The sequence below is a fragment of the Cynoglossus semilaevis genome, chromosome 10 (genome assembly GCF_000523025.1).
Source record: "Cynoglossus semilaevis isolate Cse_v1.0 chromosome 10, Cse_v1.0, whole genome shotgun sequence".
NCBI lineage: Eukaryota > Metazoa > Chordata > Actinopteri > Pleuronectiformes > Cynoglossidae > Cynoglossus > Cynoglossus semilaevis.
This window is the reverse complement of record NC_024316.1, coordinates 16230613-16258347: the sequence shown is the minus strand read 5'-3', so window position 1 is coordinate 16258347 and position 27735 is coordinate 16230613. Positions and strand designations below refer to the sequence as shown.

Sequence of the window (27735 nt, the reverse complement as noted above, 5' to 3'; positions counted from 1 at the left end):
TCATGTGCTCGACTTAAACAGAGAAGGTTACAAAACACCGGCCTGGCTCTGGTGTTTCCATGCAGAGAATTTAATTAAAAAAATAAATAAATTGTGAAATCTCAGCTAAAAAAAAAAGACAGAGAGTAAAAGACAGAGGGAGAAAGAGAGAGTAAGAGGGCTGCACTTAACTTATTCTTGGTGTTCATCCCAAACACCAGACATGGTTCTGTTGTTCTGATAATTGGCAGGAGAACAATCGGGACACGAGAGCCAAGGGTTTAATACTCTTCTTGGGTCTGGGAGGTTGCAGCTCTCGTGTAAACCAACTGCTCACATCAATGTGCTGCTTGGTTTAAAGGGGATGAAGTTCAAGGTTTCTCAGGTGAGGTCAGAACAGCCAAGGGCAAACTATGGCCCGGGGGGTCGGATGCGGCCCGATTGGCTTTTTAACCTTGGCCTGCTAATCTTGTCTAAATTATGTTATTAATTTCTATTTTCATTATATTTCTGACTTTTCCCTGCAATGTCCGCATTTCCCCAATAGATGGTGTAGAAAAGGCTAAAAGCATTCTAGCCTTTATGCGTGACTTTTTACACGTCATTTTGTCTTAGTTCATATGAAGGTCACATTTTAGGACCCACTGTGGGCCTCGAGTCAAAACGTTTGCCCACTCTTGGTTAGAACTATTCTGACAAAGTCATGTTTTAACAAAATATTTACTCAAACAATTTGTAAAGAAAAGCCATGAAGCCATGAAGCCATGAAGCCATGAAGCCATGAAGCCATCCACCTCAACAGCACGTAGCCTGAATTATAAAGAAGGACGAGCATCAAAGAAGAAGAAGAAACGTATCTTATCAATCACGTGCACTGGAGCTGCATTAAAAAAAAAAATCTAATATGACAACAGAGGCTGAGCTCACTTTGAAGGTCACACTATTACAAAGATTATTTCTATTTAATCTTGAACCTCAGGGGAGAGTTACTCGCTCTCTCTTTTTTCTTTCTTATCACCCCTTTCCACTTCCCTCCCCCACTCTGCTTTTACATCAAAGCAACAAGGAAAAACCCTGATCATTTTTAATGTGCCGTCAGACTTTTCACTCTAATGGACTAGTGGGAGTGGGAGAGGCAAAGCAGAAGATTTAAAAAAAAAAAGCCCAGATGAGCTTCCAGTGAAAGAGAGCAGCTGGGCTCAGGCCAAACCACACACCGCTGTGACTGTGAAGTGTCACAGAGAGAGAGTGTGTGTGTGTGTGTGTGTGTCAGAGCAAATCTGTTGACACTCTGAAGTCAACTCTGGAGGGCCTGGGGGAGGGGGGGCATCATGTCACCACATCACTCTGTGTGTGTGTGTGTGTGTGTGATAAAGATGAATGAACGTTACCGGTATTTTATTTATATTATTCTTCACTGTTGTTACAGTCCTTTAACATCAATGTGTTACTGTAAAGAGTTGTTTTTTTTTTATTGGGCTCTGGTATTTTACACAGAGCATGAAGCTATTTTAATAAACGTATTGCACTCAACCTAAAAACTAATAATGATTTATTTATAAATTACTAATGACAATTATTTTTAACCGTCCAAATTTGGGCAGGTTCTAACTGAATCTTCAACCACTCAGACTCTCTCTAACACCAGATGTGAACAATAGAACTCAAATCCCCCCCCCACCCCCACTGTGACGCCCTCTTAAACACCAGGTCTGAGAAGAGCCAGAGGGGTCAGAGGTCAACTGCTGCCTTAAAAAACTGTGACTCCATCTCCTGCCTCATCCTTGTTTTCTCCATCTGTTGTAATGTGGGATTTATTTCTCATTAACATCTATCCCGCTAACACACTGTTGACATGCTAGGACGTACGATGGATACTGTGATAGGTCAAAGGTCAAAGAGCCTTACAACTGTCCAGCCACTAGAGCTATCTCACGCCCACCTCACAATCCCAAGGTATAACGCCTCTGTTTAAAACCTCTGTGATGATACAGTGGGAGAGGACGGAGGAGGAGGCGGCGGCTTTTTAATGACACACATCTTTGTTGCAGCCAAAGAAAAGAATGTCACACAAACACACACACACATACGCACGCACGCACACACTGCACTTTACGGCATCATCAAACAGGCCCAGGGTTGAAGTTAATGGACTTCAAAGGTCTCGAGGAGCCGGCTGGGGTCAGCCCCCGCTGAAGGCGGGGCGGGGGGTAAATGACACAGATGTGAAACATAAGCTTAAAAATACAACAAGACAAAATACAGACTAGAGATAAGAAGCCACAAAGTGACAGTGACAACAAAATGAAATCATTTCAACAAGCTCGCTTTTGAGAAACACAAAAAAGTTTAACTCTGTTTAAATAAATGTGACGTCTGAATGATACAAACGACAAACTGGTATTTGTAACTTAGGGGTTCCCAACTGAGGGGCTGTGGTCCCGCTGATGTTCTGGATTTATGTCAGGGCTTCACATCCTGACACTAACTTTTCAAAGTGAGATCTTTCACAGAGACAAGAGCTAAAATAAAATTCCAAAGTGGACAAAACTCAAGGTGGTATGGAACCTTCTAGCGCTTCCTTAAATACTAGCAAATTTATCGGATGTGTCGGGGGTTGACTCACCATGTGGTAGTTGATGATCTCCTGGAGGCTTTCGCTGCACTTTTCCAGAAACTCCTGCATAAAAAAAATACAATTTATTAAATAAAACATGAGAAATGTAGCGACAACACAGTCTGATCAAGGGTTTTATCTCATTTGATCCCATCATGTCTTTATGTCTTCATGTCTTATCAAAAACTCACCCATAAAATGTGGATTTACTGATGGACATAATGATATCTGTTCATTAAATCTCCACGCTGCTCTGTACCAATGGCGCCTCCGGTGGAAACCTGTGGCTTACACTGTGAATTTCCCCGTTGGACGAATATAGAACTTCAATCAATTTTATTTAAATTTCATAAGTTTTGTCATGCCAAACGATTTCCCCCTCGGAGTCAGAAATTCTCATTCCGATTCTGAAATGTTCCTATTGTTGCAGTTGTATTTACAATATTGAGTCTGTCACCAAGGCAAACCACAATTTATTAGGTAAATGAAAAACCTTTCAAAACTAACGTTAAATCAACACAGGTCTTTGCCAACGTTTGAGTTTTCACGGAGGATTTCTCCCTTTGAACTTCAGTAAATGAACTAAACCTGTAGTTCTGATGTAGGTAGTGTTTTTACAATGGAAATATGAACGAGCCTTTAAACCAGGAAACTCAGAATAAGTCGGGCAGCCCAGGCCAAAAAGGCTTTTAATAGGACTTCATGTCAGCAGCAGTGAAAACAGTCTTTGACTCTGATGCTGCGAGGTGAGCCAGGAGTGAGTTTCCAGACCTGATCTGAGCCACAAAGACTACTGTGTTAGAGATCAGGTTCACTCACTAACGACTACCGTTAGAGTACAGCACAGGAAGTCACATTCCGACAGTAAAAGAGACAACAAGACACCGGTGGATGAACGACACACGTCAGAGACTCACAGAGATCATCACGTCTTTCTTGCACTGCTGAGACAGATCACGAACACCGTTGACGAAAAGCTTGTTGGCGCCGACGTACGCCTTCCCTGCTTCGATCATGCCGCTGCAGAGCTTCACCAGCTGAGGAGGAAAAGGAGAAGGATGGTGATATAAGTGTTATATAGATGACTGAGGACCAGGTCGATGAAAGAGGGGACGGATATGTTTCAGTTCAGGGTAAATCCCAAGGTATAACGCCTCTGTTTAAAACCTCTGTGATGATACAGTGGGAGAGGACGGAGGAGGAGGCGGCGGCTTTTTAATGACACACATCTTTGTTGCAGCCAAAGAAAAGAATGTCACACAAACACACACACACATACGCACGCACGCACACACTGCACTTTACGGCATCATCAAACAGGCCCAGGGTTGAAGTTAATGGACTTCAAAGGTCTCGAGGAGCCGGCTGGGGTCAGCCCCCGCTGAAGGCGGGGCGGGGGGTAAATGACACAGATGTGAAACATAAGCTTAAAAATACAACAAGACAAAATACAGACTAGAGATAAGAAGCCACAAAGTGACAGTGACAACAAAATGAAATCATTTCAACAAGCTCGCTTTTGAGAAACACAAAAAAGTTTAACTCTGTTTAAATAAATGTGACGTCTGAATGATACAAACGACAAACTGGTATTTGTAACTTAGGGGTTCCCAACTGAGGGGCTGTGGTCCCGCTGATGTTCTGGATTTATGTCAGGGCTTCACATCCTGACACTAACTTTTCAAAGTGAGATCTTTCACAGAGACAACAGCTAAAATAAAATTCCAAAGTGGACAAAACTCAAGGTGGTATGGAACCTTCTAGCGCTTCCTTAAATACTAGCAAATTTATCGGATGTGTCGGGGGTTGACTCACCATGTGGTAGTTGATGATCTCCTGGAGGCTTTCGCTGCACTTTTCCAGAAACTCCTGCATAAAAAAAAAACATTTTATCAAATAAAACATGAGAAATGTAGCGACAACACAGTCTGATCAAGGGTTTTATCTCATTTGATCCCATCATGTCTTTATGTCTTCATGTCTTATCAAAAACTCACCCATAAAATGTGGATTTACTGATGGACATAATGATATCTGTTCATTAAATCTCCACGCTGCTCTGTACCAATGGCGCCTCCGGTGGAAACCTGTGGCTTACACTGTGAATTTCCCCGTTGGCCGAATATAGAACTTCAATCAATTTTATTTAAATTTCATAAGTTTTGTAATGCCAAACAATTTCCCCCTCGGAGTCAGAAATTCTCATTCCGATTCTGAAATGTTCCTATTGTTGCAGTTGTATTTACAATATTGAGTCTGTCACCAAGGCAAACCACAATTTATTAGGTAAATGAAAAACCTTTCAAAACTAACGTTAAATCAACACAGGTCTTTGCCAACGTTTGAGTTTTCACGGAGGATTTCTCCCTTTGAACTTCAGTAAATGAACTAAACCTGTAGTTCTGATGTAGGTAGTGTTTTTACAATGGAAATATGAACGAGCCTTTAAACCAGGAAACTCAGAATAAGTCGGGCAGCCCAGGCCAAAAAGGCTTTTAATAGGACTTCATGTCAGCAGCAGTGAAAACAGTCTTTGACTCTGATGCTGCGAGGTGAGCCAGGAGTGAGTTTCCAGACCTGATCTGAGCCACAAAGACTACTGTGTTAGAGATCAGGTTCACTCACTAACGACTACCGTTAGAGTACAGCACAGGAAGTCACATTCCGACAGTAAAAGAGACAACAAGACACCGGTGGATGAACGGCACACGTCAGAGACTCACAGAGATCATCACGTCTTTCTTGCACTGCTGAGACAGATCACGAACACCGTTGACGAAAAGCTTGTTGGCGCCGACGTACGCCTTCCCTGCTTCGATCATGCCGCTGCAGAGCTTCACCAGCTGAGGAGGAGAAGGAGAAGGATGAAGGAGAAGGGCTGCAGAGCTTCACCAGCTGAGGAGGAAAAGGAGAAGGATGGTGATATAAGTGTTATATAGATGACTGAGGACCAGGTCCATGAAAGAGGGGACAGATATGTTTCAGTTCAGGGTAAAATTTCCTTTAGTTTAACTGGTTAAAACACAGAATAAAGTTACATCATATTGGATTATATTGTGAAAATGATATTACTGACACAAAAACATGTCCTCTGCCATTCACCTCAGCAGCAGGAGGCTTACTGACACAAAAACATGTCCTCTGCCGTTCAGTAGCAGGAGGTAGGTGGATTTGAACCTGCAACCTTCCGGACACTTCCTTAACCACCAGGCTACTACTGCCCCAGTGTATTGCATTCAATTGTATCATATTGTACTGTATAATATAGAGAAAAGTGCTACTTGTCATTGTAACACCTGGACTCAAACCTGAAACCTTCAGGACCCAAGCAGGCTCCTTTAACCACTAAGCCACCGCTCCCCTATAGTTCTGGCTTCTATAATAATAATAATAATAGAGACTTGAGTCTATGCTGTGCAAAACAATAAAATAATCATCTTTTCGCTCTGTTCTCAAACACACTGACTGTAATAATGTTCTCTCTCCTGATTGGATGTTGTTCTCATCTGACTGTGTGTTTTTTTTCCAGGTGTTGTTGTTTCCTTCTTCACCCCAAAAATCATACAAACAGATGGGGAATGCGGTCCTAGTTGTGTGATAGTGTAAATGTAGGTGTGAATTTAGTGTGAACTGGTCCTTTGTTGGACATATATATCGTCTTGGTGGCCTCAGCCTTTGACACACTACAGTACAGTACCAGCAGGGGGCATGGTCCCAGCCAGGAGACGGAAGATAAACGATGAGCTCCGTCTGAATCCCTGGCTACTGTCCTGAATGTTGACGACCATCATGTGGTCTTTGTTACGCACACACACACACACACACACATGTGTTTGCTGCAGAGAAATGTGGTGGACAGAAGGATCCTCGTGACACTACAGTCACAGTCCCAGCCCAGGGGACTCCCTGCTGCAGGGCACACACACACACACACTCACAACAGGACAGCTTTTGTTTTTACACTAACATCTCCACGCTGCTCTGTACCAACGGCACTTGGACAGAACTGCAGGTCATGCAGATGTTTGTTACTCGTCTCATTGCCCCCCTGTGGTGACACGTGCTAATCTGTGCAGTACCACGTGGGCTGCACATGTTCACACCAGCATCGCCCAGCAAACACTGCTACATCGTCTGTGTTCGAACACAAACTGTAACACGTTGTTCTTAAACCACCTTCTTTTCTGCGGCAGTTGTCAGCGTTTTCTTTAGTGACATCTGCCGTCAAATCTGCCCGGTTTAGCCTCTCTTCTCTTCTCCGCTGCTCGGAGGAAGATCTTCTCTTCTAATGTTACATCCTGTGTTCTGTCGCCAGACTTTCTGCTCATCTGTCACTCAGACTCTTCCATCTGCTGCCCAGTCATCCTGGAAGACCAACAAAGTCTACCCTGGGTCTAAAGGACGAGCTTCACACTTTAAAAACAGACGGGCATTGAATACAAACATGTCCGAAAGGGTTGGAAACCAAAGACAACAGTATTCAATTCAAATTTTTAATGATTATTATTGACAAGGGTAGTAACTGTGGAGTAATCACGATCATAATTATTTATGATAATTAATCATGATTAATAAAGGTAGATTGCCATTGTTCTGTCCTTGTATCTCCAACAAACATTTGTTGTTTATGATTATATTGAGTGTCAAACACAGTATATACATATATGCAGCTTTCAGCCACTTGAGTGACTGTTGTCAAACCCTCTGATGTAGTTTTCTTTTTTATAATCATTTGCTTTAAGTTTCTCAGTCTATTGACAATAAACTTTCCACCATGATGCGATGGGAAGCTAACATGTAGCTCGTAGGGGTTTTGCTAACGCTAACGACAGCAAGAAAACCTGCGGCTGCCTGAATAATCCTGGCTGTCGCTGACATTTACTTCAACTCAAGGTCCAGAGACTGACAGATGGTACATGAGAATTACAGCCAAAGCATCTGGCTGCCTCATTACAGAGCGACTGGATGTTCTGGAAGACAACACGGTTAAAGTCTAATGCTTTTAGTGGGTTCCGTCCCACTCACCGCTGCCACGTCACGTTTTTATAAACCAGAGCTGAGCTGTTCAGAGCAAAGAGATCTTATACTGAGACAGAGAGCAGCGGAGGCTGAGACTTTTATGTAACAATTACATTGTAATGTTGTGTCTACATTCACCAGGTCCCAGTCAATGAGGGCCAAAGGTTAATAAATATGTTAGTAAATAGGTAGGTTTACACATCGTTGTCTGTTTTGACCTGTGACTGTGACCTACATTAAACCTACTGTGACTAAGACTCCTCACCGTTCCCTCAGGATTGAGTCAAATTAAGAAGTGTGTCGCTTCATTGTTCTGCAGGAAAATTGCTTTGAGGGTATTTGGTTGATGCGTGTATATTATTGAAATACCCTTAAAGCAATTTTGCTTCAGGCTAAACTGAAAAAGTATTTAAAAGAGTAAACTTTAGGCAGCGTGTCAAACATTTTGTTTATCTTGAATTTAGCAACAGTCACAAAACAGCGAGTCACTCGGGTGGTTCCACAGTGTAGCAGCTAGCACGCCTGATTCGGAAGCTGAAAACAAGGAGTCCTGGGTTCGATTCCCAGAGGAATCACATACTTAATGCTTGCAAGATCTTCTACTAAAGATCTACCTTTAAATGAAAGTGACATTGAACGTCTTACCTTATCAAGCTTCGCCTCAATCTCCACCACCTCAGTCTCCACCTCATCGATGCTGGCCCTAAAAAAAACACAAAAACAAGAGAAGAAAAACAAGTTAATTTTCTCAGGGAAACAGCTGTTTATGGTTTCACAGAGTTTGACAAAGTCACAGTCGGAGGAGCGGTTGTAGACACAGGCGGTGGCCTGTGTGCGTTCTTTAAGTGGTCGAGACGCCGTCACGGGAGCAGCAAAAATCTGTCAAAACAAAGTGACAGACGGTGTCGACGAATGCGGCGTCGCCCGGTTCGTCCCACAGAGCGACGGCCGATCTGACAGCACCAGCTTCAACATCACCGCACCCAGCTGCATGTGGAGCCCCCGACCCCCGGGGGAAGGGTGTGATTTACACCAAAGGGCTCACAGCTGGATGATGTCACTCCTGAAGAAGAGTTGGCGTTCAACAGCTGACATCAGGAGACAGCGTGTGAGTGAGGAATGACGCCCTGATTAATCGGTTTCTGTCACTGATCCAACATGAATCTGTCGACAACTTTATGACTGGCCAGATGTGTGAATTACCAACATACCCTCACGACACACAACACAACGAAAGGCTTCGACGTTGTTGGACAGTGAACAGTCTGGAAACTTTAAAGTTGGTTTTAAACACATCTCACCCACTGAAGTTAGCAGTTACACACGTGTAAAAAAGCCATTTCTGTTATTCAGTGTGGAATTATATAGTTACTACAGTGGTAGTTCTACTACTTCTAAATGTTGTACTTCTGAAATACGGCCAAACTAAACATGGACTAAAAGATAAAAAGTGGTTGCGTTTGTTAAAGTGAGAAGCACCAGATGCAGAAGTTACAAATGATAACAACAAGAACTCGTTGTCTTCCTTATTTCTATTATTATTGTTACTTCTACTTCTATAATCTTTGGTAATTACCATCAACAGTCCCAACTGTTCTCCTCTCATCCTAATGACTTCCATTTTTTAAAATTAGGAATAAAACTATCAGAAACAAAACCTGAAGAAGAATCAAGTCAGCAAGTATTAGCAGGGTTAGCTTAGCCTAGCCTTGGTGAAGACTGACTCTCAAAATAAAACACCATGTACTGTAGTATGGACTAGTACAGCGTTAACAGGTTGCTAACTCACCATCACTGACACAGCACTAATAAGCTACAGACGAGGACGCTGATAACCATTGATTGTCTTGTCTGTTGATATGATAGATGCTAAAACACAACAAAAACACTGCTAACATGCTAGATGCTAACACTAATTTTCCGAATGATTGACCACATTAGCTGATTTGTTTATTTCTTATGAAAAAGACAATTTGGATTTAAATGGAATTTTAAAAAAAGCCCCACCTAGGGGCTGGGAAAGGAAAGCTTATCTTTATTTACTAGGTAAAGTTATTTTCCTGGTGAATAATAAATAGCATTTCTGTACATAGCAGCTCAGTGAGGAGAGTGTGTGTGCGGCGTATATGGACCACGCCTGGCGGGATATAAAACTTGTATATCATTTCCTCCGTTCTGCCCTTGAGTGGATTAGCCTGTTTGCTGGCCCGGCTGCAAAAGGCTGGAGGGACGAAGGATGGCACATGTTCTCATGGTGCTCTCCACCCCCACGCACCGTCTGCCGATACATGGAACGTACATGGAGGGAGGAAATTCTCCCTGAGTGGAATGGAAACATACATTACCTAAATAATGAGCGCCATATTATATTGCACATGTCACTGTGACCTCAGCTGATCTCCGACTAAAGAGTCCTCAGCCTGCCACACCCTTGGATTATCCTGCTCTCAGTAAAGCTGTTTTCACTGATGATGTCATGCTTGAAATTGCCCCTTTAATGCAATAATGCAGAGCCTTAATGGACTCTCCCTGATCCACATGGCATGCCTTTAAGCCAGACGCAGACTTATTTAAAACAATATTTATTTTACATCTTGGTTTTCATTCATTAATCTTCCGTGGCCATTCAAGTGAGTTGTTTCTGGTCACCTTCTAAGTTCATGCACTTTAAACTAGACTGTATCAATGGGTCAAACAAATCTTATTACGTCTACATTTAATTTTTATCGCAGAGCAAATAATTTGAGTGACTGCCCTAAAAAATCATGTTGATGTTATCTGATGATGTTATCAGGTCGGAAACCACAGAACAATGTGAAAATACTGCGATTGTAAAATAAAGAAGACAATATAAATAACCAAAATATTTGATGGTTAAATGCTGATTTGACAAAAGGTTTTCTTCACGAAACCACATTTTTCCAGATGATTCAGATGTGCTGACTCTCGGATCACGGGACAGCTGCTCCCGATGATGTCGAACCCTAAAAGGCTGCAGCCCTCACTTCCCCGTATCATTGCCAATGTCTGTCATAACGAATGCACACAGAGCCCCGGGCTAATAGCCATGGCAACCACCTCATCAATGAGCTTCAGAGGAGCCAGATGTGCCTGTGAAGTGACCCTCATTCACACCACAGGGAGCAGGGAAGCTAAGTGGATAATAACATGATTCACAACAAGGCTGCTTTGACAGGAGGTGACTATTGGTACCTCATTAAAAACTCATCAAGGAACTGTTAGACGGCAGCACATCGCCTCCTGCTTTACACGTGTAGCTATGTTTACAAATACGCAAACAAGTGGAAGCCCAATTAGAATAAAGAGTAAACATGCTAATCTGATCAGATGCTAATCAGCAAATTTGATCCCAAACAATTCAGAGAATCGTAAACACAGTCATTTTATTGTTGGAACTGACTTGGAGAAACTTTTAAATTCACATCTAGTTGTTGTAAAAGTTGGACCAAAAGTATTCCGAGCAGGTTGAGGTTCTATTTAATGTGAATGTTAGTGCGCAGGTCTAGTCTGGGAACATTTAATCGGCATGGAAACGCACAGTTAAACGCTGGTGTAAAAACATAATAAACACAGAGATTGTGCTGAGCTAGCTGCAGTGCCGGTGGTTTCTGACTGCTGACGTTGCGACCCCAACCCAACGACTGAAGTACTGTTTGTCATACCACAATCTTACACTTCTCTATACATCATTTTCATCTGTTTGACAGTTTAATCGCAATTTAACTAAACAAAGTGTTGCTAGTTAAGCAACGTATTTTCTTATTTTAAAAAAATAATTAAAGCCAGTCAGTCAGTCAGTCAGTCAGTCAGTCAGTCAGTCAGTCAGTCAGTCAGTCAGTCAGTCAGTCAGTCAGTCAGTCAGTCAGGCAGCAGGTCTTGGCTGCTTAGTGTGAACCGGACGTCTGAAGGAGATACAGCTGGCTTTATTGGCCCTCGAGAATTTTGTTTTGGATGTCGTGCTAAAACAAGGGGGCTTGGCGCTCTGACTAGAGAGTTAGCAGGTGGGATGCTCAAATCAGAGCCAGCACTGGGTCGCAGAAGTGATCTCAACAAACATCCACCAGCTGAGGCATGGCGAGTAAGCTACGCGCTGGGAGAAGTCAAATTAGCCACTGAGCGATGCAGTGGTGTCTCTGCAGACGCTAATCTTCGTGCCAGCATACAAATGAGCGCAGCTGTTGAGCAGCCTGGATGCTAGCTTTAAGAGATCTTCAGTAATCAGCAGGCTGCTCTCGCAGTTACACTCTCTAACGTCTCTAATAATAATATCATTTCAGTCACAGAAGTGAACACTTCGAGAAAAAAGGTTTTGTGGATGTGAAGAATTTTAGGAGACAGAAGATGCGCGGGGGAGGGTCTAAGATGAGGTGGCTCAGTCTGAGGGTCGCCCTTGTGACAGAGCAGCTTCCTGTGCGGACAAAGGACAGCATTCTGTCACGGCACTGATTGCTTTAGTGTACTAATTAAGGCTAGATTGCACGGTTGAACGGCTGATTGGTCCTTTCAACTACACTGAGCAGCAGCTCTGGGTAGAAGTATTCTTAGCTGTTCTGACCAGTGCCGCCCCCCTGCCCCTCAGCCCCCTCCTCATTGTATGAACACCAGCAAGTTTGAGAAGACAACCCTTAACTATGCGGCTCCAAATTTACCCAGAGCATTTTCAGAACCCTCGGGGTAGGACTCGTAAATATCTTGACATAGAAAACACCTGACTATTTTTAAAACTAAAAACAAATAAAGTGTAGCAGCAGTTCAACAAGACACCAGCAGCGTGCCAGGTGGCATTCCCGATGGGTTTGGACCATCACTGGGAGGTTAGGATTGGTTTAGGGCTTGTGTCTAAGAGTCTTGGCAGGAGGTGAAGGTGGTCGACAGCAGTGCAGGTAAAATACTGGCTAAAAGGGAATTATCTACAAATAGAACAAAGTGATCAAAGAAAGTGATCAAAGTCTTCACATCATTAACACCTGGACTTCAGTAATGTGAACACTGTCAAAATAATCAAAATTTTAAAAAAGACCCAGTTTTTTTTTTGCCAATAGTCAACTAATTTGTTTATATTCATTTGATATTGTACACAAACTATTACACACAGAGATACTGTACTAGACTGACACTCCCTAAACATGTCACTGAAGAATTGCAATAGTACACCTTTGAACTTTCAAATGAAGAAATGTTTTGGGCATATGTTTAAAGTGTCTGATTTATAGTCTAAGTGTAACCAAACCTTAATCCTAACCTCCAAAAACACCTGTAGGTCTTCCATTTGGCATTACTTTACATCGGCAGACCAAAACGGGAAAAACGTCCAATACCTCGCAGTACGCAGTAACCTAATCCTAATGCACTGGAGGTGCAGCGTGAGTTCAAATGTCTCCAATAATACCCTCTGAACATGTGTTCAAAGCTCTGCCTATTGTTCATAAGCCGGGGCTTTTATTTCCACTTGAGAGCTTAGTTGTGTTCCTCGGCCTCGGAGCGCCTGTTGTCTGCACGGACAGAGTGGAGAGAGTGAGGGAACGAGCTCAGCCGTACTATAAATACTGCTCACATTTCCGCAGCAGACTACGCCGAAGCATCTCCTCCAACAGACATCTGCACTAATGGCCTCTCCGTTGTGACAAGACGACCGCAGCAGCAATAATTACTTATCTCTGCCTTATTTATGACATGCTACGTGTACTAGGTCAGAAGAGTACACACAGAATCAGAAGTCTGAATACTACAATTCCCAAAGAGCTTAAATCATGTTCTGGCAGTATGCATACAAACAAGGGTCAGTCATAAAGTTCTAAGACAGATGATGTTATTTCAAATGTATCAGGTCCCTGAGGTATCTCCAACAGCTTTGATGACTTTCATTTATTACATCTTTGTTCGCTAACAGGAGCATAATTCAAGGTGAAAGGAAAGTCACCCCACTGAACAGGGAACAAATAAAAAGATAAAAAAACAAGACTTTTAAAGTCTTTCTGCGCAGCTAACACAGCAACCTGAACAGAAAGTGAGCAGAGCTTTAACTGCATTTCATTTGAAAAGGGTTTTCTTAAACTTTTGTTTACCGGGTTTTATTTGCACTGTGTCAGCCAACGGTAGAATCATCAGAGCAGCGAAGGACAAAAAAAAGAGAAAGCCATCCACAGTGGCTAACAGATGAAGCGTGAAGTTATTAGTCAGGTTAGCGTGCTGCATCACCTCTGAAGTCAGCAAGGTGTCAGTCTACAAAACCAAACAGTGTGCCAGGAGTGGAGTGGATTACGGTAAGGAATCCCCAAGGCTGGAGTTGGAATCTCAGAAACAAATGTTTGAACGTGAAGCCAGATGAACTTTACTGGAAACAGCCTGATTCAGAACACGTCTCTCCCAGAAAGCTGTCTGGAGACTAGAAACAATGGGATGGAAAATATAAAACCGGAGTGAAAAGGTAGAATCTGGCTCATTTCTTCCCATCTTCTGAACACACACACACATAACCTTTCCAAAACCAACACTCAGAATATTGTTTTAGCTGACAGAGCTATCTTCACTGGCGACTGGTTGAGCTCGGCACCTCAGACGACCAGCCTGCCTGCTGAGGCTGAACTTTTGCCTGTCTGTTCCCTCCTCCTCCTCCTCCTCCTCCTCCTCCTGCCCCACCCCCTCACACTCCTGCTGGCTCATGGGTTGGCACTGTGGTGTCTCTCCGTGCCGCAGACCACGGCATATAAATCCTCAGGGAATAAAAAAACCTGATGTGTCTGCTTAGAAATCAGCCAAGAAAACAAAAGTCAGAAACACATTTCGTGTTCCACTGAAAAGTTAAAGGTAATTTAGGTACTTATCGCAAGATAATACTGGCACCAAAACCATACAGTCATTCCATGGAAATGTTTATTTGACCTCGGGTTTTCATTTGATATCAACACATTCCATGGAAATGTTTATTTGACCTTGGGTTTTCATTTGATGTTTATAGTTTAATAACATGCAACACGTTCACAGATTGAAAAAGCTGAGCAGCTCCAATTATAACAATAATAATAATAATAATAGTGAGATATTTATTGATCCGACACTGGGGAAATTGTTGTGTTAATAGCAGATCTGCTGTACCAGGCTGCCCAATGGGAGGCGCTGTGTATGTGGTTCCTCTGGGACTCAAACCCAGGACCTTCTGCATGTAAGGCAGATGTGTAAGCAGTCGTGATAACCACCACACTCTGGGACCACTCATAAACAAATAAACTTCAGTAAGTAATTAGAGAGGGAAAACAATAAAAATACTATTCGACCAGATGATATTAGACCAAAAGTATTTTCGGTACTTTATTATTCTGTTCTTTAATTCTTTATCGTCTGATAGCAGCTAAAACTTGGCAGTAACTGTGTTTACACGACAAAACAGTGGTGTTCTAGTTGAACTAAGTCAATCAACCTCCGATACACATGAATATTGGTCGGACTGAGCACAAGTACTGTGTATGTGTATATTCAGAATACATTAAGCTCTGTCCCAACTTGCACGTTAACGTTGTATATCTTTGACAAGTCATTCTCATCATCGGCAGTAAACTGATATGCATGTGTAAAAATGGTGGAATTCCCCTTTTATAAAAAAGGCATCGCATGCAAGGAAGATATTATGGAAAGGGAACACATCTGTTCTATCAATGTTCACCACACATTTCATTTGGTGAATTTTGAGGACGAAAAACCCAAACATTTCAAGTCATTTAAATCATCTCGCGCCGCTGACACGAATCATGGCGGCGTATCAGCCTGTCTGTGTCATTTCTGACCTTTAACAACATGTGTTTTCACATATTTTCTGACCCTCCCTTATGAGAGAAATGTGTTCTGGCACGGTTGCACGAGCAGCGGTTCCCATGCAGGCGCAAAGGCGGTCACTGAGCGCTGACGCTAAGCAGATGAATAACGTCTTCACAGCGAGTGTAAATGAGAGCCGGGAGATAGCGTTCTGCAGAAACACTCAACTCAAACAAGACCGCGGCCAAGCTTGTTCCTGTAAAGACTCTCGACAGGGATGTGGAAGAAATTAGGAATTAAACATTTGGAGTTTGGATTTTCATCAAACTCATCTCTATTTGCTTGGGACTATATTAGGATATTTGGCACCATGTGATCATTTATGGGTTTGTTTTTTTGTTTCTTATTGTTGTGTAAATACAACACACAAACTAGTGAGAAACTGTTGGTCTGAGTCATGGGTCCTGGCAGAACTCTGTTGTTGTCTTAAAGAAGCACCAAAAACTCCCACACTTCCCAGGAGTACTAACTAACGTAGCCCACTACTCCTGTGGGTCAGATGTTAATGACTGGAGTATTTCACAATCGGACTGTAATTTCCCTCAGAGTATTAATGGAGTATTTTCATATACATTGTTATTTAGGAAGTATCCTGAATGTGCCACAGAGGTGAAGTGATGGGATTTCTGCCTGCCATAGAAAGGTTGTGGGTTCTATTCCACTTAGTCTACAATCCCAGATGTGGTTGTTTTAGAATGGGTATGTTACTACTCTGATTCACACTTTGACCACCCACTGATGAAGGGACGGAGAGACTTAAAGTGGTTCTTTACTGAGAGTGACCCTCGTTGTCATTCTATAATAAATCATTGGCCTAGTTATCAGAAAAGGCGACACTATGAAGAATTATTGCAGCACTGAATGTTCTCTATAATGTGCTATTCATTTAATTTGAGGGCTGCAAATATTCATGGTGGGGCAATTGTTTTTTTTTTGTTGTTGTTGTTTTTTTTTTTAGACAACATTGAATTTATAACCCAGTCTTTCAGACCACACAGGCTGGTGCAGGAGGCGCTGGCAGCCAAACTCTGACTCCTGACCCTGCAGAGACCTTCGAAGAGTGGCTCAAACCCCGGGGAGTGAAGGGACCCGCCGCACCCAACCCCCTCCCCTCGCCCCCCCCCCCCGTCCTTCCTCAGCCACTGTGATCTCTCACCAGGCTCAAGACTTACAAACAAAGAGTTAAGTTTGGATGCCAGAAAAAAAAACAGAACATATTTCTCCTGTGTGCCTCACACAGAGTGTTGCTTTGCTATGACAACAGCTGAAGAAGCTGTGTTGTTTTTTTTAAAGTCGAGTCCATTTGCATCTAATGCAATCAGTCCAATGAAGACCCTGTAGTTTCAGGAGACGTTATTAGCTAAAATAATTTTTTTTAAAAAGCCTTCATAATTCAAGCAACATTTTTTTGCAATATTTATAAATAGCTGGGATGAATAATCAGCCCTTTCAAGTACTAAGTATGCAAATGTGACCAAAGCTTTTTTCCAACTGAAGTCATCCACGGAGATTCTTTCAAACCCCTCGATAATGTTGTTTCCATTTATAACTTGTCTGGTTTGGAGGTTCAAGCAGCAGACAAAAACATCAGAATTGTCTAACTTTAGCTGCAGCCTCAGACACGTCGGTGAAACATGAGTTTTTGGGTAAATATTATAGCAGAAAACCCCAGCTTTCATCATCAGTTGAGTCGGATATGTCAGGGAAAGAAACCTGAGCTCCAAGATTGTCAGCCCTTCTTCCTGTGATGTGGCAGCGAGAGCTGCTCAGGAGACGGATCTGCCAGGCTTCTGATTTCCTGTGTCAGCTTTTCCACTGTTCAAAGATTTAACTGTTGGTCAGCTCTGGAGCAGACGTCTTCTGCCTAATGTCAAGATTATGATGTAGTCAGACTGGTGGAAAGGGCCTGAAAAAAAACTTGGTATTTAGATTTTTACATTGCATCTTTTAAAAACCATTAGCAGCCTCTCATTAGCTTTCCTCAGTGTTAGAATCAGATTAAACTATAGATGCAACTGGATAAACAAAGCTTGGTCTAATACTGAACGCTTTGGTTTCCATCTGGTTTCCATCTGGTCCTTCTGTCAACGAGTAAAAAAGTATCAATGAGGGTACTCCACCACTGCAAATACAAAAATAAAAATACTTGGGCCAGTGTGTATAAAATGCTGTCTAAAATACTTGGGCCAGTGTGTATAAAATGTTGTCTATCTATCAACTAACCTGAGCTCCAGATTGATTCATTTCCATTATGTTATTGAAAAGATCTTTCTGACTGTAGGTCAAATCAGTTGTCAATTTTAGGATCGTCAACTCTCTACATTACTGCAAAATCTGGCTAACAACAGGGACAAGTGTTTAATATTGAGTCCGATCAGCCCTTTTGACAAACCAGATGGGCGTAGTGGCCGTACGTAATGCAATGACAGCTCCATCCACCCCTCAGAGGCTGTGGGGGCGGCTGGGTCGTGTAATTAGGCCACTACAGCCCATGGGGAAATGGCACTTCTGACAGGGAGCCAACAGAGACTCATGTAGTGGAAATGTTACACAGATTGACCCTTTAAGGGAAACAATGCTCGGGACTGTCACGAGAGGGCCACTTCCTGTGTCTGATCGCAGGGGAGACCCAGGTGAATGGACAGATTTTAATGTTCTGTTTATTGTTATACAGGACACAAAAGGATGTGCGCAGTGTAACAGTATTGTAAAGGAGGGTGTGGAGTGAGCTGCTGTGGAGCAGTGGAGCAGTGGGGGGCTGAGGGGGTAAAGAAAGGTCATGATATGAGAGGTGGGCTGTTGGAGCAGGTTTATATTAACTCAGGGTGGTCTGACTATGACTGCAGCTCACAAGTATGTCAATGAAGATATTCAGGACAAGGGAGAAGTAGAAAGAAAAAAAAACACACATTTACATACACACTCTGAAGATTCCGAGCTGTGAGAGCCCGTCTGGACAATGTTCCATTGAAGGGAGGAACACAATAAAGCCCACTGACGCTCTGCTTCTTTTTGAGCAGCACACCCAAAAAAAAAAAAAAAAAAAAGAAGAAAATAGAGCAGCGCTCACAGTCGGCCGGTCCTACAGTGAAACACTCAGTGACATTTTGGTGCAACAGCTCAGTGAAATCCCCACACAGGCGCAGAGTGTCCGGCCCCGGTGGGGCTGAGCTGGGAATCTTCCCAGCATTTTTGTGGGCTAAACATGCAGAAAAATTTGGCTTGGACTAGAAAGACATACCAGACATGTGAAGCATGCAGCACTTTCCTGTCTCGAAGCTAAAGAAATGGAGTTGGCCGCAGCGACAGTCGTCGTAGCACGCGACATAATTTACGTGGGAAAATTGCTCTTTGGACTTTGACTGTCGAGATGGGAACGTCTGCCGTTTCACACCTGAGCCCGGGGGCAGTTTGATCTGAATGGATGTGCTAATAAACAGCAGCTCGTACAGAGCTGGCAGCTTCTTTTGTTTACGTGAAAGTCACACTGACATGTCAGCTGACTGACAGACAGGCTAAGGCACACAGACTGAGGTGAAGGCCCTGTCACTTCCCCCAGATGTTTCCTTTGGTCTGAAGTCAGCAGCACATCCCCTGACGTCAGTCTCTGCCGATGCCCCCTGAACCCTGACCCCAGGCCATTAGAGCATTAACCTGAACGTTGATGTCTCCCACCCACCCTCTAAACCACAGCTAACCTGACACTGACATCAACACAAAGGAAGTTCAACATTTTTTCTCTGAAAGTAAACATTTATTGGGAAACCAGCGGAAAGACAATGGAACTGAGCAAAAGGAAACTGTAGGAAAATTCTGATGACAGTCATCATAAAACAGAGCAGCAGCATAGCATTGAAAACAAGTTGTTAGTGGACGGATGTACTGCCAAAAAGAAGAAACAAGGAAAAAAGACAGAAGAAGAAAAAGGGGAGAAAAAGCGTCAAAAGAAAAGAGAGAAAAAGATACAAAAGGAAAAAGGAAAATAAGAAAGAAACACAGAAATATGGAAACCCAAATGGAGAAAGACGGAAAAAAGATATGGAAAAAATACAGGTAGAAAGCCAAAAAACAAAGATATAGAGAAAGAAACAATGACTAAAGAAAAAAAAAAGACGTGCAAACTTTCGTGAGAAAAAGTCAAAAAGAGACATGGATCATTTGCCTCTTCTCAGAGACTACGGTCCAGAATGGACCACATCAAACATCAGTCATAGACTTGTGGAAAAATTACAAAAAACTGTCGAGTTGTTTTGACTGATCCAAACTTACGGGATCCAAACTATGTTCACAGATTGGAAAAGCAAGAGAGGAAATGTTTCATGGGAAAGTATTCAGACTCAAACCTAAGTTCAGTGTTAGGTGATAAAACTGTTCACTGCAGGAACAAACTGTAAATAAAACCAATGTTCCTGTTAATTTGTTTTTACTGTTCAATCTGTTTGACATTAGGACAAAATTTTGATCAATTCCTCCAGTTGACAAGAACGAGGATAAAGTTTGTTCAAGCCATTCCGAGGAATTCTGTATGGGACCCAACATGTCACACACAACAAACAATGATACGACGACATGATAAAACTTTACTTCACTGTTATTAACGCACTTTTGGTGTCCTTCAAATGTCTCCTCGCAAGCAAGGAGTCAGGTACTTCAGTTTGTATACCATATTTAGTAGTTGTAGAAAACTAGAACATATGCTTTCACTTTCTTTCAACTTGTAGAGTAAAAAGAATGTTTGGTAAATAATTGTCAGCAGTGTTGTTTTATTGAAGTTGGAATTATTTCAAGCGTGTTTGAGGCCTTTGTGTTGTGACTCAGGGCTGGGTCACACACACACTCACACACCGTCTCCGTGGGATTTGGCCTTTTAGTCAAAACCTGCTTTTAATATTCAGTCAGGCTGACGCATTTCCTGACCCGTCCCTCGACCCGGTTCTGGACCAACCATGTCCAGGAGTCTGCCCCCGCACACACAGGAAAACAGGGAGGACGGAAAAGGGGAAGGAAAGGAGAGTATGAGTGAGAGGGACCAGGCAAATCTGAACCAGATGCTTCTACACATGTGATTCAGCATTTCGTAACTGGCCAGAGATGATGGATCCAGTGACTTCGCCTCCTCTTCACACTTTCTGGCCCGTATTTATACTGGACGCACAGTTACTTTATATTCCCAGGAGGACCATTAACGTTCACAGATGTGTGGCTGGAATCTCCCACCTTCTCTCAATAACTTTATTCTGCTTCCTGACATACTGGGTGATAAACATTTAGTACAGGCTAATGTTGACATACCTGGAATCTGTCCACAGGCTCTTCCCACAACACTGTTGTATTGAATGTATCGTAGCATTCCGTACATCAGGTGGGAAGTTACAGAGACTTCCTCAGTGAAAACCTTTAGTTTGGACCACGTCTCTGAGTAACCGTCCAGGTATGCAGTCTTCTAGTTCAGTTAGAAGATTGTATGTAAAATGTATATTTTAAGTAAAAAACTGCAAATATTTTATTTTCTAGCCTTCTGTACTAAAAAATTGAATTCATAAACATCAGATTTTAGTTTCATAGAAATCATAAGAGAAGAACCAATCAACCAGACAGTGATTGCAATCCATCAGGTTTCCAGCATGGTTGGCTGGTCAGCACAAGTATTTCCAGTTTTGCAGCTGATTATTCGGCCACTGTGTCCTGTTTCAGAGAGAAGAGAGGATCCACACAAACGCACAGGCTGAGGCTAACATGTCATTAGCTTGAAAGTACAGTGTTGGAGCCACCGCAAAGTCGTTCAGAACAACAAAGCTAATCCGACATTAAAAACATCATCATCATCCAAACAAACACGTTCAGTTGAAGAGGCTAACGACAGAACAAATGTGTTGTTTTCACACTCATGTCATGCTAGTGTACCAGATCTGAGTTCTGATGTCGATCAAAATCTAAGCTGTGACGAAAAACAAATGCAAATTCGGTGCTCAGTTTGTATAATGTGACCTTGGTTTCTGGGTCCTCGGTCCTGTATTAGCTGTTGCTCATTTTATTCGCCCTGAGGAGTGACAGGAATACTAATGCCAAGCTACAACAAGTCGTCTGTCATTGAGGAACCAGCATGTTACCATAGAGCTGACGACAGTACAACAAGGACAACCTGTGGAAACACCGGATGGTTGACTTGGAGGAAGGAAGAGGAACTGAGCTTCAAATGCCAGTTGTGCTTTGACTGCTCCAACTCTCCGCCACCTCTCAGGATGTCCGACAGAAGCAGATTAGTGCGGTGTTCAACTCTCGGCTCCCTGCCTGTCACAGCTCATTGTGAGCAGAACCTTTTGCTATTCATCAGACTGAAAGAAGAAGGACAGCCAGTGCTCCCACTGTGAGCCCCAACAAAAGGCTCACCGATGATGTCATCCCTGCATCCCACAGCAGTACAACACCAAGGATTAATCGCCATTTACGCAAATTATCAATTACTTTCTGGGCAACGGAACACAGGGCCGCAGTGTCGCAGCATATGCTGTGGCATTTCTATTAGCAAAACTATATTGGTACAAGGTGACATAAGGCAAAGTTGGAGTACTCAATGTTGACACTGATGCCCTATACCAGTGGTTTACCAACTGCCCCCAAGCTCCCATTTATTTTTAGGTAGGACTATTTTTTTCCCCTCTATAGAGACACATTAAAGCTTTGCCTTAAAATTCCACAGAATTCCAGTTCCACTTCCCATTATTCCTCTTTTCTCTATTTTCATAGAACAAAGGCATTAAAAGTACAAGACTGTGACCGCTTCGCCCTCTGACATTATAATTAATTTACTTTGCTGCAACCCCACTTGTAATAGCTTTGAGCCCCCGTGGGTGGCCCGCCCCCCAATTTAAAAACCACGACTCCATATGACCTCTATATTGCATTTACTTCGGGTTTTTTTTTTTTTTTTTTTGCAGGCATCTTCTCCTTCAAACACATGAAATGATTCTCTGTTTTTTTATGGGCAGCAGCCCACTGAGCTCTGAGGTTCCAACTGCCCAGAGCCCTTCATCTGGGTTTTATTTCATTTTTTTTAAAGATGAAAAGCCCTTTCAGATAATGGCAAACAGGAAGGCAACAATGCTGATTAAAAAAAAAAAACAGCCTCGAGTGGACGTATCATTAGATCCATCTCCATCATTCCCGCACATCAGCACGACTGGATTCTTAAGCCTACAGGTGTGATAATTTCCCATCCAGGGATTGAGCTGACGGTAATGTGGGTCAATCCCTGATTAAACCCAACGGCACACACACTGACTTAATCCCCTTCACTTTCATTACCTGGAGTTGTTAGCTGCTGCAGCATCCCCTGTTCACCAGCGCCTTTAACCAGATGAGTGTGAAGCCCACGGGTCACTGAGCTACTGGGGTCATTAAATCAAACACATGGATGGAAATTAAAACAGCAGAATAAAACCCCGTGGGTCAGGGAGACCATGAAGAGGTTGAAAGACCTAATGTTGGGAACAAAAGCTTTTACATCAAGAACTGAGGCTAAATAAAAGCTGTTTCCCTTTGAATACACCGATAAGGAAGCTTCTGGAAGAAGAATTCAATAAAAATGCATTGGATTGAACTGGAGAGAGAATAGAAAAATGAGACCAACAACACTCCCCCAAACTTTGGTTTAACAAACCTTTGACCTCGGATCAGCAATGTGTTTCGAGTTCATGATGAATCCATGCATAACTAGCATTGCTTCACATTAAATGCTTATGGAACTCATTAAATACTTAATATCAATAGACGTATTAATGAGAAACAGACTCCAGTCTGACGCTGGAGGAATCTGAAGAGTCAGTTATTTCTTATGGAGAGGAATTTGTTGTCACACATGTATTACAGTATATGATCCCAACAAATGGATCTTATTTTTCCTCTAAACAAATACAGTAACTGATCATTACCAAAGCAAGGCATGACGCCAGATTCTTGACATTCCTGTCCCGTCCTGTCATCTGACTCTGTGTCCCAAATCCATACATCCACTCAGTCTCTCACAAACACAGGGTACTCAGTACCCTCAGATTCCCCGCCGCTCGAAATTCTGTTCGACTCGACCTGTGACCGAGATGGCGGCCCAGCCTTAGCTCTGTGACCCCAGCTGTTCACATAGGGAAGAAAGGATCGCCCTGGGTCACTGCGATGGAAAGGAAGATTCTGTCTCTCCGGACAATAGCTATATTCTGCAGGAGGACGACTGGTACGTGGGAATTTAACCGTCCAGACAAAAAAATGATCAGCCATCACGGAAGACATTTTTGGTCCTGGACATTTTAGATTGATGATCAGGACTAAATGTCTGGAGTGGTGCAGTGGTAGGAGGCTCTGGGTACGGTACCACCGAGTCCACAGATGCTAAGTTGAGAACCCCTGATGAAACAGGGACAGTGGGAAAGTGATTCTACAGTAGAACTGTTACCAATGTAACTGATTGCGTCCCACAGTAAAGCCAAGGGACGACTCATATGACTTTAACAATACAATAGTGTTGTCCAACAACATTTTATCAATATATAAAATGTATAGAGTGGATTGCACTTGGGGATCTACGGAGTTTGAAAATGTAATAAATAAATGCTTCTCTCTACTTGACTGAAAAGTTTGAAGAAAGAAAACGGCAGTTTTTTAGCCTGGAGGAAAAGTCTGCACAATTGCACATTCATCAGAGGTATTAACTTCCAGTAAAAAAGTCTGATCTGAATTTGTGTTTTGCTGAGGGGTCTGAACAAAACTGGTATTACCAGGATTATCCAATCCAAGAACGCAACTAAATTTAGCTCTTTAAGAAACACAGCTGCTGAGTCGGTCTTTCTGAAGTGCTTTTTGAAGACAATCTGTTTTTCTAACCGCTGCTGATGCATTGAATAGATACCACAACATTGGTTGTGGTGGCCATCTGCACGACAGCCTCTGTGTACCGTCCTCCGGCAGTATGTGAGTGTGACCTCAAATTAACATGTCAGTGGGGAGAGAATATCTCCAGTGTTGTGTGTTGCCACTGTTGTGCCAGAGCAAACACAAACACACAAGTTCCTGCAGCACTGTTTTCATTATAGACTATTTTTCAAACCAGATGCGGAGACGATCGCTGGCGCATACTCTCATCAGTACCAGTAAGGGTATCCATAGAGACTGTGAGCAAAATATAAACTGTTTGTTCAAGAAACTGTCTGGTCTGGAGACTGGTTATTTGGAAGGATGTTGGGAAGTGCTTACAAAGCAGTTTTTAAAGGACAAAAGTGACAAAAGTCTCTTAGCTTGCAGAGTTGGGTGAACGTTTAATGGCCCTTGCTTACAGAGAGCATGTGAAAGGAAGTGGTGCTGAACTGATTCCCTGCATGACTTTACATGTGTGGGGAGAACTGTGTCATGTCAGGCCTCATTGTGAGAGAAAAAAACTCTTGATTTTCCTGTATTCTGAGCTGGCTGCTTCCAGTCATCCTCCTGCAGGATCCTTACGTAACACTTCATATTGGATCACTGCTTTCAGCTTCAATACAGAGCCACTTGGATGTCCGCTGGAAAATCTGTAACAGGCTTCACTAGTTTCCAGATCAGGTCTCTTTTCGGTCATTTGAACAATTTTTGCAGAACATAAAAAACTCACGACATAAACGCCAAGTCTTAAAGTCTTACTGTTGAGTTCAACAAAGGAATTCTGCTGGAGTGTAGTTTTAGTTAACATGCAAAAACAGAGGTTACTACATGGTACACATATATAAAAAACAATATATAATTAATGTCCAAACAGGGACCGGGAAATGGCAGAGACGGACATGATAAGATTACGAGTATTACTGCGGTGGTATTGGTTTATTAAGTGTTTTTTTTCTCAACATGAGCTTTGGGGGAAAAAAATCAAACTCTTGGACCAAAACTTAAAAAACATAAAGATTAGACGGGACAACACTTAGATCTAAGTTTGCTGAATCTGATAGGAAACATTTGGGTAACTTCTTTTTGTTTAGTACTTTTGATTTCATCTTAGGTTTAGCGACATTACGAAAAAGATACCAACACTTCAACAGAGCTAGCCGATGAATTTAGCACTTAGCACAAGAGTTGAACCTACGGACTATAATAACCCCCAGACATTGTTTGTTGATAATGCAAGTGCCATGGAGTGGGTTGAGACATTGTGGGATGTTAATTATTTGGAGTACAGTAAACTGTTTATGTGCATCTGCCCCAACAGTAGTCGTATCGTACGTAGAGGAAAACCCTGATGATTTCCTAACCTCTAATGAAAACAGAAATCTCTGTGAGTTAATAGAACCTCTCCTGTAGTATTACTTTGAGTATGTGTTTTATTAGTACTACAGGCGAAGCGACATTTCTTCCACCTCTGAGAACGTGTGAAACTACTCTGGCTCGGCCTCAGCTCACAGCCGGAGAGGCTCCTCCAATGTTGGACCAGGTTTAGATGTGGGTGTAGAAAATTCCTGCCTTGTTTATGTAACCTCCGCAGCACAGTGGTCACAGGACTCAGCACGGTGTCTGAGTGGAAACCTTCAGTTTCCTCTGATTCAGTGATTACTAAAACTGTATGAGTTGCAGATAAAAAAAACCATCCTTAATATCCATAAATAGACGTTTGAGTCTTTGAAAAAGGCCTTTGTCGACCTCTATCATTTGTATTGGACTACACCTGCTCTATGCAGGTGTGTTTACCGCTATTGTATTCTCGTATTCAGCATGAGTCAGTTAATTTGTTTTGGGAGATTAAAAATGATTTAACTACCTTGTCACAATAATTATTCCAATGAGCTGGAAAGGGAGCGTTAGGGCGACTAAAAGAGTCAGAGATTGTCGGGAAAAAAAAGGAATTGTTGAAATGGAAAACCGAGTCCAGACAAGTGAGTCAGTGGACACTGTTTATTGCAAATGTCTAGTTGGGACGTCATAGAAAAACACTTTAAGACAGACCACCCTCTTTGTAGGTGATTGATCGTTGAATGACTAGTAAGACTGGATCTGGACCTGCTCTGTGTTGGCTGATTGTTCTTTTTCCTTCTCAATGAGCTCAGACGTTCAATCCAAAAGAACAATTTTGCAAATGAGTAAATTTATGGACAATAGTATCAAACCAGGTATGAACATACATGTGTTTTTCCTGTCCTGAAAAGTCCAAACTACTCAACAAGTTTATGCCTTTTCTGTGGTAACAAAATGACAAGGTTTATTTCCAGAAAAACAATGATTAGTCTTGATCATAATAAATAGCGCAACGACCGCATTCATCTACCTCTGAGATAACGAGTCAAGATATAATGAATCGGACATGAAGGGCAGTATCTAATTAATAAGTGGATTATGTTGTATTGTACTTGCAATGACATTTTGAGCGTGATCCCAACACACAGGACAATTTAGGTTATGTGTGTTATTTGCGATTTCATACTTCGGGGGTAAACTGAGAAACTATGTTTTCGCTGGAATATGTGATTTGTTTTTTATTTTTATATATATTATTATTACCATTAATATTACTAATATATATAAGTTGGAGAATGATGTGAATCAGAAACAATTTGGACCTGTAAGGACAAGATCATCATCATCATCAACGTTATCAGTGTTGAGAATGACTATGTTAACAACATACTATCCCATCAGTATAACCGGCATTTAAAATACTGCAGAAAGCCCTGCACTGTTCAGCTAATACCTGTATATGGGTACTACGTTCCTATCAGACCAAGCCACTACATGCAATACGGTAACACTTGAAACTAGAATGACAAACGCATACAACATATATGGATGCATTTAAGGACCTTAAGGTGACCCGCCAAATCCTAAAAAAAGATCACGGTCCGCCCTGTACCACTAGAAGGAGTCCAAGTACCTCCAATGTTAAGCGCACCCCAAGTTGAGCCAAGCTCTAGTCCCAACTGTAGCTGTTGTCCTGACACATACGTCGTGCAACATGTCAAACTGGCAAGTAAGTACAACAAGTAAGTGTGTTGTTTAAAAAAGAAAGAAAAATATCCACAAATTCCATCACATACAATAAAGAGAGAGAGAGAGAGAGAGAGTTCATCAGTTTAAACAGGGGAGTCTCACGTTCTTACCGAAATCGGGGAGAATCCTTGATACAATCTTCAAAATCCACCGTCATTGTCCCAGACTGGAGTTAAACACTTTTCCACACACTCAGAATTGGAGTTTCATCTCCCGGGGCTGAACAAACCACAGACGTTAGTATCCAAGAGAGAGAGAGAGAGAGTTCATCAGTTTAAACAGGGGAGTCTCACGTTCTT

General features: G+C 42.3%; 1 protein-coding gene across 7 annotated transcripts in view; it reads right to left on the bottom strand.

Annotated features, from left to right (window-relative positions):
• The window catches only part of acap3a (ArfGAP with coiled-coil, ankyrin repeat and PH domains 3a), a 48249-nt gene that overhangs the window by 20237 nt on the left and 277 nt on the right, over positions 1 to 27735 (bottom strand). For 2 of the 7 annotated variants that reach the window (XM_025059486.1, XM_025059484.1), the window contains exons 2-5: positions 27547 to 27665; positions 8261 to 8318; positions 5320 to 5439; positions 2606 to 2659 (exon numbers count right to left, since the gene is read on the bottom strand). In XM_025059486.1, coding sequence (XP_024915254.1) covers positions 2606 to 2659; positions 5320 to 5439; positions 8261 to 8318; positions 27547 to 27593 — 279 coding nt within the window. In that variant the 5' untranslated portion in view covers positions 27594 to 27665. Of the gene's footprint in view, positions 1 to 2605; positions 2660 to 3513; positions 3632 to 4411; positions 4466 to 5319; positions 5440 to 8260; positions 8319 to 27546; positions 27666 to 27735 lie in introns of those variants that run through there. The other 5 variants (XM_008319130.3, XM_008319127.3, XM_025059487.1 and 2 more) reach the window with 3 other exon arrangements.